Raw genomic sequence first — 14,405 nt, forward strand, 5'->3', positions numbered from 1 at the left:
GAATCGTGAACACAGATTTCATAACCCTACCATAATGAATGAATGGCAAATATCTAGCCACAGACTAGAAAAGTTCTCTCTGAAGTCTAAGGCTACATGTGCTGTGTGTGTGTGTGTGTGTGTGTGTGTGTGTGTGTGTGTGTGTGTTTTAGATTTGAAGGTGAACATGACAAGGGAATAAATAGTATCTTACCTGGAGACTGTGTATGCATCATAGAGGGAGACTGGCTAACTGTGCTATGGTAAGATGTAGGGGGTGAAGTAAGAGGATAAGCACCTGATGATCCTGGCTGCTTTGGGAATGGCTGAAAAGAAGAAAATTAAATGTTTGTAAAATGGCCAACCGCATACTGTATGAGTGTGTGGCTTTCCCCAATAAAAGGCCACACTGTTAACATTTACACACTTCACGAAGATGTGCAAATACACATCAATAACACAAGTTTTAAAAAACTCCCTGACTTTCAAAATGTTTTTAAAATAGCAACATCCTCATTTCTGACCTTGCAATACCATTGCTGATATCCCTCAAGAGGTTTCTTGCTCCCTTTATCTGTCATAGTTTAACTGGCAGTGTTGTTTCTGGCAGTACATGAAAAATAGTGCATCTTACATTTGGTGGAATTTTAGAGACAATGAAATACGGTAGTTCAAACCTGATCTCTACTCACCTTTACCTTCATCTCCAGTAATTAAAAACTCTAGGACAACATAGTCCTTTCTAGTCTATTTTTTAAAACTGAGGTACGAATCATATAAAGTGCACAAATCTTAAATGTCCCATGGGATGAATTTTTACATAAAATGTAACTGCCACAAAGATCAAGATAGTGAAAAACATTATCAGAACCCAAAGCCTCCCTTACACACCTTCCAAGTCTTTATCGCCTCCCCAGGTAAGCACTATTCTGACTTCCACCACTCAATTTTGGTTTTGCCTGGTTTTGCATTTCATATAAATACTGAATGTACTCATTATATACATGGTATCTGGCTTCTTTTGTTCAACATTAAGTCAGGGAAATTCATCATATTGTTGCATGTAGCAATAGTTTGCTTTCTCATTTCTGTAAAGTATTCCACTGTATATCTTAATTTATTCACTCATTCCACTGTTGCTGGATATTTAGGTTGCTCACAATTTTTTTGATAAATAATGTTTACTATGAACGTTCTTGTGCTTTTTAATGCATTTCTGTTGCATATATATACATAAGAGCAGAATTGTTAAGTCACAGGTACGCATAACGTTCAGCTTTAGCCCTCTGGAATACTGTTCAACACCACTGCAAGGTAGTTGTTTCATTTTACACATCCTCCAGTAGCAAAAGAGAGTTTTAGTTGCTCCTAATACCAAATGTTGGCAAGGATTATTATGTTTTTTTCTTAAAGCCATTTTTGTGGGTATGGAATATTATCTCACTGTGCTTTTCATTTGTATTTCTGCGATGCCAAATGACCCTGAACACCTTTCCCATGCTTATTAGCCATTTGGATATCCCCTTTTGTGATCACATGGGAGATCACCTGACATCCTTTTAAGTGTACGAGTCTGAGGTTAATGCTGTTGCCAGTATGGTTAATGCTATTTCTGGTACTCTTTAACTTCACATCAGTGGACGCCTCCTCATCTTTCGCTGTCACTATTTTTTCATAAGGATTTCCTGGACATCTTAGGCCTACCAAGGACCTCTGTGCCTTTCAACAAATAAGCCCCGACAACTGTAGAACCTTAACTTCTACAAAGTTAACGTCTTAAGTTAAACAAATGTGATGCCTTCAGGAATATCACCTGTTGCTGGGGTGGTGGCTGGAGTTGTGAGATTAGAGAATCCATCATATCTCCTCCGATGGGAGAAGGGGGATTATCATCCTCATTTACAGACCGTCTTCGAGCATCCTGATTGCTGTCAACAAACATATTCAGGAATGTCTATGGATATAAACAGGTAAAATTTAGATTATTTTACCTAACTTTAGTGTGGTACTTTTAATTACTTATAATATTTTAACAGAAATACATTATGTCTATCTCTGAAATGTAAATATAACAGTCACTATTACTAGGACAACCTGAAAGAGATATTGGCAATTTTGAAGGAGGGAAATTTAGGAAAACAGTTCACCACCACCACAAAAACATCTAAGTTAAAAAATCATATCAGCTAAGAAGTACTGTGTAAGCAAAAAGCTGAATAAAGAAGTACACCCTGGCACCTCTTAACACCAGGTCAAAATATTTTCTTATGAACTTCGATCCAGAAATGGGGAAAAAAATGAAAAGTTGGCCATTTAAGTAACTTTAATGACTTGGAAAATTTCCTATTTACTGAGAGTTCTCACTTTTTCAGCTAGAAAATGTGACAGAGAAAAACGGAATAGAGAAACTAAGTCATCTTTTCCCTTTTTATCTACTATGACTTAATTTTGAAAAGTCAAGTGTGGGAGTCTTGTTTTATAAGTCATCAAAAATTAAGCAAGGCTGCGGTCGGCCTGGTGGCTCATGCGGTTGGAGCTCCATGCCCCTAACTCCGAAGGCTGCCGGTTCTATTCCCACATGGGCCAGTGGGCTCTCAGCCACAGGGTTGCCAGTTCAACTCCTCGAGTCCCGCAAGGGATGGTGGGCTGCGCCCCCTGCAACTAGCAATGGTAACTGGACTGGGAGCCGAGCTGTGCCCTCCACAACTGAGACTGAAAGGACAATTTGACTTGGAAAAAAGTCCTGGAAGTACACACTGTTCCCCAATAAAGTCCTGTTCCCCTTCCCCAATAAAATCTTAAAAAAAAAAAAAAAAAAAATTAAGCAAGGCTACCAGAGTTTGGGTCTCAAGCAGATTATTTCTTTTAACACTCCATCTTCCCAATCTTCAAAAATATAGATCATAAGCTTATCAGAATCACTAAAAGCTTTTAGAAGTACACGGTCTGATTTCTAATTAAAGACGATGGATTCACAACACACATTTCGTCTTTTCCTAATACCCCACTGAAACGCCTATATAAAAAAAATTTTTAAGCAATTAAGTCAAAAAGAATGGCAGAAGAGAATAATATCAATACATTCCGGAGGCTGCAGAGCAGATGGCTGAGTGGTAACGGAACTACCCAATGTGAGGAAGTTGTATCCTAAGCAAGCAGTGGGAAAAGCCAAGAAGCAAAACTATTTCCGTCCAGATCTCCAAGACACATAGGAACTGGCAGCACCAGATACCTCTGGAAATGGGGATGAAGGTGGAACCAAAAACAGATGGACTGGGTGACTAAGAGGCACTGAAACCAAAAAGATTTGGCAAACAAGGCACAAAGCACATGAAAAGATTCTCAACATCACTAATCATCAGGCAAATGCAAATCAAAACCATAATGAGATATCACTCACACCTGTTAGAATGCCTATTATCAAACAAACAAACAAAAAAACAACAGGAAATAACAAGTGTTAGCAAGAATGCAGAGAAAAGGGAACCCTCGTGCACTGTTAATGGGAATGTAAATTGATGCAACCACTACAGAAACTAGTATGGAGGTTCCTCAATAATTAAAAATAAGAACTGCCATATGACTCAACAACACCACTTCTGAGTATTTATCTTAAGAAAATGAAAATACTAATTCAAAAAGGTGTATGTACGCACCCCTATGTTCACTGCAGCATTATTATAATAGCCAAGATATGGAAACAACCTAAGTGTCCATCGATGGATAAAAATGTGGCGCGCGCACATACATGGATTACTACTCAGCCATAAAAAAGAACAAAATCTTGCCATTTGTGACAATATGGGTGGACCTTGAGGTTATTATGCTAAATGAAGTCAGACAAGAGAAAGACAAATACTGTATGATCTCACTTATATGGGAAATCTAAAAAACAAAACAAAACTCATACATACAGAGAATAGATTGGTGATTGCCAGAGGCGAAGGAGGTTAGGGGGTTAAGGGGGTCAAGAGTTACAAACATCCAGTTATAAAATAAGTAAGTCATGGAGATGTAATATACAGCATGGTGACAATAGTCAATAATATTGTGTTGCATATTTGAAAGTTGCTAAGAGTAGATCTTGGGAGTTCTCATCACAAGAAAAAAAATTTTTAATTTTGCTGATAGATGGTAACTGGACTTGTGGTGATCATTTAGCAGTATAAATATCGAATCATTATGTTGTATACCTGAAACTAATATGTTATATGTCAATTGTACCTCCATTTTAAAAAAAGAGACAATGAAACCCTCCCAGAGCCACTGTCACTTCCACTGAGTTAGGTTGACCTCTACCACCCTGGCAGAGGGTCTCTGACTTGGGGTACCCTACAATAATTGAGAGAAGGGGTACCATATTAAAAATGGAGATTAAGAATTACATATTGAATGTTGAAAATACTAGTTTCCTTCTCTTATTTAACTTGTCAAAAATTGGAAGCCAGATGTACACCATCTATGCAGAGACTTGGAAACTTCTTTTAGTACTCACACTAACCTAACAAAAAGACCTACTGTCACTGGGAGTTACCCAAAGAAATGGCCCAAGGAGATCACCCTGCAGTGAAGACCAGTCCACAAGTCTCACTTTAAATAAGAGCAGAGTTAAGAATCACTTAATATTTGAGGAAAGACACTAATATGAAAGAGAACAAAAAAAGCAGGGTAGATGAAATGGAGATTATGTAGGAAGAGGTAAGACAAGATAATTTAGCCATATGGAATAGGATGTCATAAAATGAACAATTAGAAGCAAAAAGGAACTGTTGGAAGTTTTTAAAAACATGGCCAAAAAAAAAAACAAAAAACCTTGGGAGAAATGAAAAATAGAAGGATAAAAGGAAATAACGAGGAACTCTCCCAGAAACAAAGATGTAAAAAATGGAAAATTAGAGGATGAATCCAGGATGTCCAACATCAGAACAGTGGGAGTACCAAAAAGAGCTAACAGGAAAGTAAATAAATAAATAAATAAAATAAAAAACCAAGAAATAATGCAAGGAAATTCCCCTGAGCAAAATGATATAAGCTGCCAGACTGAAAGAGCCTACTTAGTCACATAAGGTTCAAGAATTTCAACAGAATTAAACTTCTTAACAGTCACAATGGAAGCTAATGCCTTCAAAATAATTGCAACCTAGAATTCCATACCTAGCCACTCTCTCAATTAGATGAGGATAAACTAAAGACAGTTTCAGACATACAAGGTGACAAATTAACCTCCCATCTCCCATGTACGTTCTCCCAGGAAGCTACGTAGGAAGTACTACACCAAAACAATGGAGTAAACCAAGAAAAAGACATGGTGTCCAAGCCACAGGGCATGCAACACAAGAGAGAAGTGAAAGAATCTCCCCTTTCACTATCCTTCTGCAGATTCCTAAGTCAAAATTATGCAAAAGGTCTGCAGCACTACCATTCCAGATTGGAGGTCAGAGGACTGTGGAAGAGATTTCTTCAAGATGAAACTGGTAAGATATCTGATAGGTGAACATACTGAGAGAGAGAATAATCATAGTAAGTTTGATAGAACAGTGTTTATATATGCAGAATAATGTGAACACTGAAAAGCTATCTAATCAAAATTGCTACCTTAACCATATTGCAAGGATAGGAGAAAAGGAATAAGGTGTATGTGTACTGAAAGCAGCCTGGAATGAGAAAGGGGCATACAAGAAAGCATTAAAAAAGAATTAAATCCTTATCTTCCATTATGAGAATCAGATAATGCCCACAACTAAGAAGTCAACGAACAGCAACATAAGCCTGCTATTTAGAGATAAGAGAATAAGCTATATGAGTTGAAAACACAGCAGGAAAATGGCAAGAGAGGGCTGCACGGGACCAATTTTCAAAACAAGCCATTTGCAACTATTTAACTCTAAATTATAAGCAACTGAGCTATTATTATATCAGGACCTCCAGGGATTGTGTGGAAAGGACCCCATATTTTAAAAAAGCATCATAGCTGAACTGATGAACCAAACTTTCTCAATAATCAATGACAAAGACTACTTTTAAAGTTCCAAATGGCAAATAGGACTCTTTTTACTATCTTGCCCTTTACTAATCACAGGATAAGGAAATAAAGGAAAGGACATTTTATCATCTCTTATATATCGGCACAGCACTTTAGTAGAACTTCAGGCTCCTTCAGAGTAAAGTTGCAGAGGTGATGCATTAACATGGCCACTTACTAAATTTAAACAGGAATGTGTTGCTTTTTCCCATTATATCCCCCTCGAAGGAATCGTTTGACAGATCATATTTATGTTTACTCATGCTGTAACACTGAAGTCTGTTACCTTTAGTCCTGGAGCAGGATAAAATCCTTCAACTAACTTGCTATTATCAAAAAGACTATAGGCACCATCCCGTATTGCCACAACGCCCCGACTCCGGCAGTATATATCAATGCAATACATGTTCCTGAAGGCCAGTCTGATGTGGGTGGACGACTGCGGCAGAATGGAGAAGCACTGGTAGGCAGTGTTGGTTCTCTGGGTCAAGCCCAACATTGGCACAGTAGGGAGTTTGTTGATGGCATTTAACGGAGCCTGAGTATCAAACAGTACCTATAAGGAACAAACACAGTGAGAGCAGCCAGTTTCTGTACAAATACTAAAATCTCAGAATTTTCAATGTATAACTGTCACAAATGAGACAATGTCTTTCTGACACAGTCTGTAAAGTTCTTCCTTGAACAGTATGCAAACTGGAGCAGTGTTCACTTTGAATCAAAGAAAATTTTCCAAGAAGAGTGCAAGATTTAAAAGACAAAGGCACCCACTCGCATCATTAAAGACAAGTCTACATGATTTCTGAGTTTTACATGAGACATTAACACTGACTGTATCTTATTTTTAAACAGAAAATAAATTTAATTACCTGTAATAACTGAACCACATTTGGTGTTTTGTTAAACATTTCTTGAAGCTGATGGAGAATGGTATTGTGACAGTTACTGCAACCTGAGTTTGGGCCAACAGTTCCCAAAGAAATGTGAAATTTCTGATGTATGGAATTCCACTGGATACTAATCTAAATCAGAGAGAACACATTTCAGAAACTAAGTAACAGATTCACACAGAACGAAAAAATGTTTCAACAGTAAGGCAAAATTCCAAAGATCTAAAGGAGGTCTTTTTTTGAAAGCAACCCATAAGACTGGACTCTTTAAATTCCAGATGTGCTGTTACTATGGACCAGTACGTTCGCTGAGCATGTACAGTCAGCCCACTTCTACCAAATAAAACAGAAAGAAAAGGCACTAAAGGGAACATTTTGATTAAATTTTATTTAAAAATTATCATTGGTGTTTCTTATTTTTCATTCTTCTCTTGAACTGAAGAAGAGTCACCCTCTAGGTAAGCACTGTCATAAAAGGAAAGGAAACCACCCCAACACAGGTACCTACAGTTAAAATAGATTTTAAAACACTCAAGTAATTTCTGATACTACCTGATGTGAAAGAGTCTAGAAAGAAACCAGCTGGCTAAACTTTTAGACTAAATTTCTAGGGCTTTACGTAATGGTTGGGAAAAAAATAAGGAACTACAGATTATGAGGAATATCTTCAAGATTAAAATAGGATAAAAAAATAGTCATGTGGCCAAAAGCAGATATACCATATTGTTCAAAACCATTCCTACGTAATCTTCATTATAAAAATCACACTGCTAAGCAGATTTGAAATCAGTCGAGAAAAAATACAAATACCAAAGTTACATTACCTTGTCCAAAACTCAAGATTATATATCCTATCAAAGAGGTTATAATTTATTTTCAATTTTAAAGAGTTAAGCATTATAGTATACTCTATAGCAACAAAGAATTTAAAATTTACCATTTTATCCCTAATTTTTACTGGAGCCCTCATTATTTCAAAGAAGTTTTCATAATTTTTAAATTCTTGATTTTTCAAAGATCTATGACAGGAACTTCAGTTTTAATTAATTCATACACTTACTGAGCTTCCCTTGGTGGTTCCATAACACAAGATAAGTTTTCGGTAATTATATACACGAACTTCTGAGAAAATATTTAGATGAGCAGGTATGTCTAAGCAGAAAGGAAACAAAAAGATTAAGATTACACATGCAACTTTGTAAGTTATATAAATGTCTAATCACTATGTTCTATACCTGAAACTAATATAATATTGTACGTCAACTGTAACTGAAAAATAAAAAAATTTTTAAAAAGATCACACATGCAAAATTTTAAAACATATATTTGAAAAGGAGGGCATTTTAGCAATACTGTGTGCCTAGATTAAAATGTCTCGCAATATGTAATTTAATTTTTTTTAAAAAAAGAAGAAAGCAACAGCATAGATAGCAGGCTTCCATTTTCATTTCTACAAAAGGGACCAGGGGAGGGGTGGAGATATATTGAAGTAGTGCAACAAGATGATTAGAGGTTCCAAGCCCAGCTCTGCCATTTACTAGGTATGTGGCCTTAAGCAAGTTCTTAGTCTCTGTGACTTGTTTCCTTCATTTGAAAAATAACGAATAACTCACCGACCTCATAGGGTGACTGTGAAGAGTAAATGAGTTAACACAAGCATTAACTGTTTATTACACTGTATGTAATAAACATACATCTAGTAAACGCTCAGTAAGTATCAACTATTGTTACAATATGGTATGCCTATGTGCAAAAAACTGGATACCTAAGAAACTTAACAAGTGGTTGTCTCTGCGGGAAGGAAATTGAAGCCTAAGTTAAAAGGGAAACTTATTTTTCATTAGACATACTTGATTTTTTTGTTTTTTACAATGTGCACCTTTATTATTATAACTATTAGTTTCAGGTGTACAGAACAATGCAATAGCCATTTCACACCTCACAAAGTGATAACTCCCCTCCCCCGATCTATTGCCTCTGGCATCGTATATATCTATTACAATTCCATGGACTCTATTCCCAATGCTATACTCCATACCTCGTGACTACATATTAAATTATAGTTGACATTCAATATTATTCAGCTTCAGCTTTAGGTGTACATGGCAGTGGCCAGGCATCTACACCGTCCAAGAAGTGGTCTCCCTAATAAGACATGTGCCCATCTGACACCCTAAAAAAATCTTCATACAATGTACATGTTTTACTTAAGTTAAAAAGGAGGGGGATGCTTTTTTTAATCACATGTACCTGGTAGAGAACGTGCAAATTCCAACACACACTCATATAATCGTGCAATGCTATTCCAGTCATTAAGGAACATTTCAACCACTTTTCTACCACCAACAGGTTCGGACAACAGGTTTTCGTATGTCAGATAAACATGCCGAGATGGTCCTACAGGATTAAAAGAGAAGATTGATAACAATCGATATATATATATATATATATATATATATATATATATATATATATATATATATATATATAAAACCTACAAATGTGCAAATACAAAGTTTGTGAGGCATCTCACCTTGCTCCCTGGTAGACGTGCCATTAAGTGGACAATTTGCAAACACTAACTCTGCCACCCATGTGCGATTATTTCTACCTTGTAATCGGAAAGTGCAATCGAGGAGAGAACGGTCCAGGGCCTTCTGGGTTTCCTCATTTACACCCTTACAGGGAGGAATTCTGGTGATGAAAGACAGCATATCAAGTATACTTCACATCAGAGAAAGACAAAAGTATAATCTTCATGATGACAGGAAGGGTATCTACATTATAGTTTCAGTTCAAACTCCCCTACTAGGTACCTTCTGCAAAGGAAGCAATTCATACAATTCACAGCAATTAATAGCATTAAACCATTTCCATTCACATCAACAGAGATTAGGACTCTCATGTTAACAAAGTGATGTTTCTTTTCATCCTAAATCTTGTTATTAGAAAAGACCACAATTCAGAATGAAAAGCGAGGACATGGAGTGATGTCATCAAAATGGTGGCGTGAGGTGAGCCTCTGGAACTCTCCCCTGGAATTTACAACAAATTAAATAGCTATAACTCCACAAAGGACTCCCTGCACAGCAGACAGGCAAGACGAAGAGGCTAACTACTGAATTCACCTAAAGGTGGGCGAATCGCGCAAGCAGGGGAGGAGGGAAGGGAGAAGTGCGGTGACGGAGCCACACGGGCACAAGACACAGACCTAGCTCAGTGCTCTGAGCTCGCTGCATCCCGGAACTACCGTAGCTGCGGTAGAGGGAAGAACTTGGACTGCTAGGGCCCCACTTGTGGCCCACAAGGCTGAGGGGGCAGCATATAACTCAGCTGAACCCAACGCGAACGGCAGAGACCTCGGAGAAAAGACTGAGAGAAGAAGGCTGAAAACTGGTTTAAGCCCTCACTGCCGAGCAGAGAACGGAAGCTTTAGGCACTGAGACTAGCCGCCCCCTCCCTACCCTCCCAAAGCTCACCCTGACCCCACTTGCCCAGTGCTAGAAGCGGAACAGTACCAGTGTCAGATCAAAAGAACAGAATATTTGCAGTGCTGAGAACTGTGGTCCGCAGACACAGATTCGCAGCCCAACTAGTTCCGGCAAAGGGTAGGGAGCTGTGGAAGCAGGAACGGCTGTGGTGGTGGTGGTCGCTGCCATTGCTCTGGGCCACCTCTCACAACCACCCTACCTCTGTCCCCACCTATTTGGGCGGATCCCTGCAGGAGTAAACAGAACTGCTGAAACATCCAGGCTATGAATCTGGTGCAGGAAGAGCTTTGGAACTTCAAAAGCTCTCCGCATCCCCACATGGAGGCAGAACCCTATGACCCAGGTGAACTGTTAACAGAGGAGAGAAGCCCACATTCCAGGGAATCCCCACATTGTGAAAGAAGCTGAAATAGTGCAGAGAAAACACAACACTACAGTGTGAGACAGGAAAAAAAGGCTGCAGTCGGAGAGAAAATAAAACATTCTACCAACACGTACTGGAAAACAAAAGAAAGACCTCTTCCTATCAACCTCTTGCAGAAGCCACTCCTGTAGATGTCTAGGAAGAGAAATAATAAACTATTAATTGCCATGAATAACCAAGGCAACACGACAGCTCAGACAGAAAATGAAAAGTTTCCAGCAAATGAACTTACAGATATGGAAATATTTGATTTAAATGAGAGAATTCAAGATTGCAGTTCTGAAAATACTCACCGAGATGTAAGAAACACAGAAAGGCAGTTTAATGAACTCAGAAACAGAATCAAAGAACAACATGAACATTTTACAAAAGAGATTGAAATTTAAAAACAAAAAAAACAAATAGAATTTCTGGAGATTAAGAACTCAATAGAAGAAATCAGGAATGAAAATAACCAGATTAGGTACTAGAGTTGACCAGATGAAGGAAAGCATCAGTGACATCGAAGATAGAAACCTGGAAATGACACAGATGGAAGAAGAAAGAGACTTGAGACTTAAAAGAAATGAAAGAACTCTACAAGAACTTTCAGACTACATCAGAGAGCAACATAAGAATAATGGTCATACCAGAAAGAGAAGAAAGAGAGAAGGGAACAGAGAGTATATTCAAACAAATAGCCAATAAGAACTTCCCAAACTTATGAAAAGAACTGGATCCTCGAATCCAAGAAGCAAGTAGAACACCTAATTACCTCAACCCCAACGGCCTTCTCCAAGGCACATTGTAGTGAAGCTGTCAAAAATTAATGACAAAGAAAAAATCCTCAAGGCAGCCAGGGAAAAGAAGACAGTAACCTACAAAGGAAAGCCCATTAGATTATCATCAGATTTCTCAGCAGAAACTCTACAAGCCAGGAGGGAGTGGAACCAAATAGTCAAACTATTGAAAGAGAGAAATTATGAGACAAGAATAATATACCCAGTAAAGATATCCTTTAGATATGAAGGAGGAATAAAGACCTTTCCAGACATACAGAAGCTGAGGGAATTTTCTAACACACGACTTGCAGTATAAGAAATAATAAAGGAGGCTATTCGACCACCATCAACAGGGACAATTTGTGGCAACCAAAACATAAAAAGGGGGAAAGTAAAGGCATGAACCGGAATATGGGAATGGAGAAAGTAAGCGTGCTGAAGAAAATGGAATACTCTAAATATCAAACTTTCCTTTACATAAACTTAAGGGTAACCACTCAAAAAAAAATCCAGAACTGAAACATATACTGTAATAAAAGAAAAAACAGAGGGAAACATCATAGAATACCACCACACAGAAATAATAGACAACAACAAAAAGGCAAAGAAACAATGGAGACACAGCCTTACCAGAAAACTAAAGATAGAATGACAGGAAATCCTCACATATCAATAATCACCCTAAATGTAAATGGGCTGAACTCACCAATAAAAAGGCACAGAGTAGCAGATTGGATCAAAAAACTAAACCCAACCATATGCTGTCTCCAAGAGACACATCTCAGCTACAGGGACAAGCATAGACTCAAAGTGAAAGGGTGGAAATTGACACTCCAAGCAAATGGTATCCAGAGAAACTCAGGTGTAGCCATAATGATATCAGATGAAACAGACTTCAGGGTGAAAGAGGTAACAAGAGACAAAGATGGACATTTCATACATAATGATAAAGGGGACTATACAACAAGAAGACATAACAGTCATTAATATTTACACCCTGAATCAGGGAGCACCAAAATATACCAAGCAACTACTAACAGAACTAAAGGGAGAAACTGACCAAAACATAACTATACTAGGGGACCTAAATACATCATTGACAGCTATGGATAGATCATCCAAACAGAAAATAAATAACGAAATAGCAGCCCTAAATGACACATTAGATAAAATGGACATAATTGACATTTATAGAGCACTTCACCCAAAACATCAGATTATACATTTTTTTCTAGTGTACATGGACCATTCTCAAGGATAGACCATATATTGGGACATAAAACTAGCCTAAACAAGTTTAAGAACATTAAAATCATACCAAGCATATTCTCTGATCACAAGGCTTTGAAATTGGATATCAACTACAAAAAGAAAGCAGGAAACACCACAAATACTTGGAGATTAAACAACATACTCTTAAAGAATGACCAGGCCAAAGAAGAAATTAGAGGAGAGATCAAAAGATACATAGAAACAAATGAGAATGAAAATACATCCTACCAAAATTTTTGGGATGCAGCGAAAGCAGTTTTAAGAGAGAAATTTATAACATTACAGGCCTATCTCAAGAAACAAGAAAAATCCCAAATAACCTCATGTTACACCCTAAAGAACTAGAAAAAGAAGAACAAATGAAACCCAAGGTCAGCAGAAGGAAGCAAATAATAAAAATCAGAGCGGAACTAAATTAAATAGAGAACAAAAAGACAATAGAAAAAAATCAATGTGGCAAAGAGCTGGTTCTTTGAAAAGATTAACAAAATTGACAAACCCTTGGCTAGACTCTCTAAGATAAAAAGAGAGAGAAGACACTAATAAAATCAGAAATGAAGAAGGGGAAGTTACAACGAACACCACAGAAATACAAAGGATCATCCAAGAATACTATGAAGGACTATATGCCACCAAATTCAATAACCTAGAAGAAAGGGACAAGTTCTTAGAAACATATAGCCTTCCCAGGCTGAACCATGAAGAACTGGAAAATCTAAACAGACCAATCACCAGTAACGAAATTGAATCAGTCATCCAAAACCTTCCCAAAAGCAAAAGTCCTGGACCAGATGGCTTCACTAGTGAATTCCACCAAACCTTCAAAGAGGATCTAATACCAATCCTGCTCAAACTCTTTAAAAAAATTGAAGAAGAGACAGTACTCCCTAACTCATTTTATGACGCCAACATTACTCTGATACCAAAACCTGGTAAGGACAACACAAAAAAAACAAAACTACAGACCAATATATCTGATGAATACCGATGCAAAAATCCTAAATAAAATTCTAGCAAATCTAATGCAACAATGCATTAAAAAGATTATTCATCATGACCAAGTGGGGTTCATCCCTGGGGCAAAAGGATGGTTCAACATATGCAAATCCATCAATGTGATACATCACATAAACAAAATAAAGAACAAAAATCATATGATTGTATCAACTGATGCAGAAAAAGCATTTGACAAGATACAACATGCATTTATGATGAAAACACTTAACAAAATAGGTATAGAAGGAAAATACCTTAACACAATAAAGGCCATATATGACAAGCCCTCAGCTAATCTCATAATTAATGGTGAAAAACTGAAGCCCTTTGCTCTACGTTCAGGAACACGACAGGGCTGTCCCCTATCACCTCTGCTTTTCAACACAGTGTTGGAAGTCCTCGCCAGAGCAATCAGGCAAGAGAAAGAAATAAAAGGCATCCAAATTGGGAATGAAGAAGTTAAATTATCACTCTTTGCAGATGACATGATGCTATATATCGAAAACCCTAAAGACTCAACCAAAAAGCTATTAAAAACAATCAACGAATACAGTAAAGTTGCCGGCTACA

At 37.5% G+C, this 14,405-nt stretch overlaps 1 protein-coding gene across 2 annotated transcripts in view; it reads right to left on the bottom strand.

Moving 5' to 3' along the window:
* Positions 1-14,405, bottom strand: part of MED14 (mediator complex subunit 14) — a 76,756-nt gene that overhangs the window by 15,422 nt on the left and 46,929 nt on the right. For both annotated transcript variants that reach the window (XM_019747848.3, XM_019747847.3), the window contains exons 17-23: positions 9,425-9,585; positions 9,142-9,288; positions 7,952-8,043; positions 6,871-7,023; positions 6,288-6,557; positions 1,793-1,933; positions 194-305 (exon numbers count right to left, since the gene is read on the bottom strand). In XM_019747848.3, coding sequence (XP_019603407.1) covers positions 194-305; positions 1,793-1,933; positions 6,288-6,557; positions 6,871-7,023; positions 7,952-8,043; positions 9,142-9,288; positions 9,425-9,585 — 1,076 coding nt within the window. The remainder of the gene's footprint in view (positions 1-193; positions 306-1,792; positions 1,934-6,287; positions 6,558-6,870; positions 7,024-7,951; positions 8,044-9,141; positions 9,289-9,424; positions 9,586-14,405) is intronic.

Source organism: Rhinolophus sinicus, chromosome 18 (assembly GCF_057876585.1).
Source record: "Rhinolophus sinicus isolate RSI-liver-muscle chromosome 18, RSI-T2T, whole genome shotgun sequence".
Lineage (NCBI taxonomy): Eukaryota > Metazoa > Chordata > Mammalia > Chiroptera > Rhinolophidae > Rhinolophus > Rhinolophus sinicus.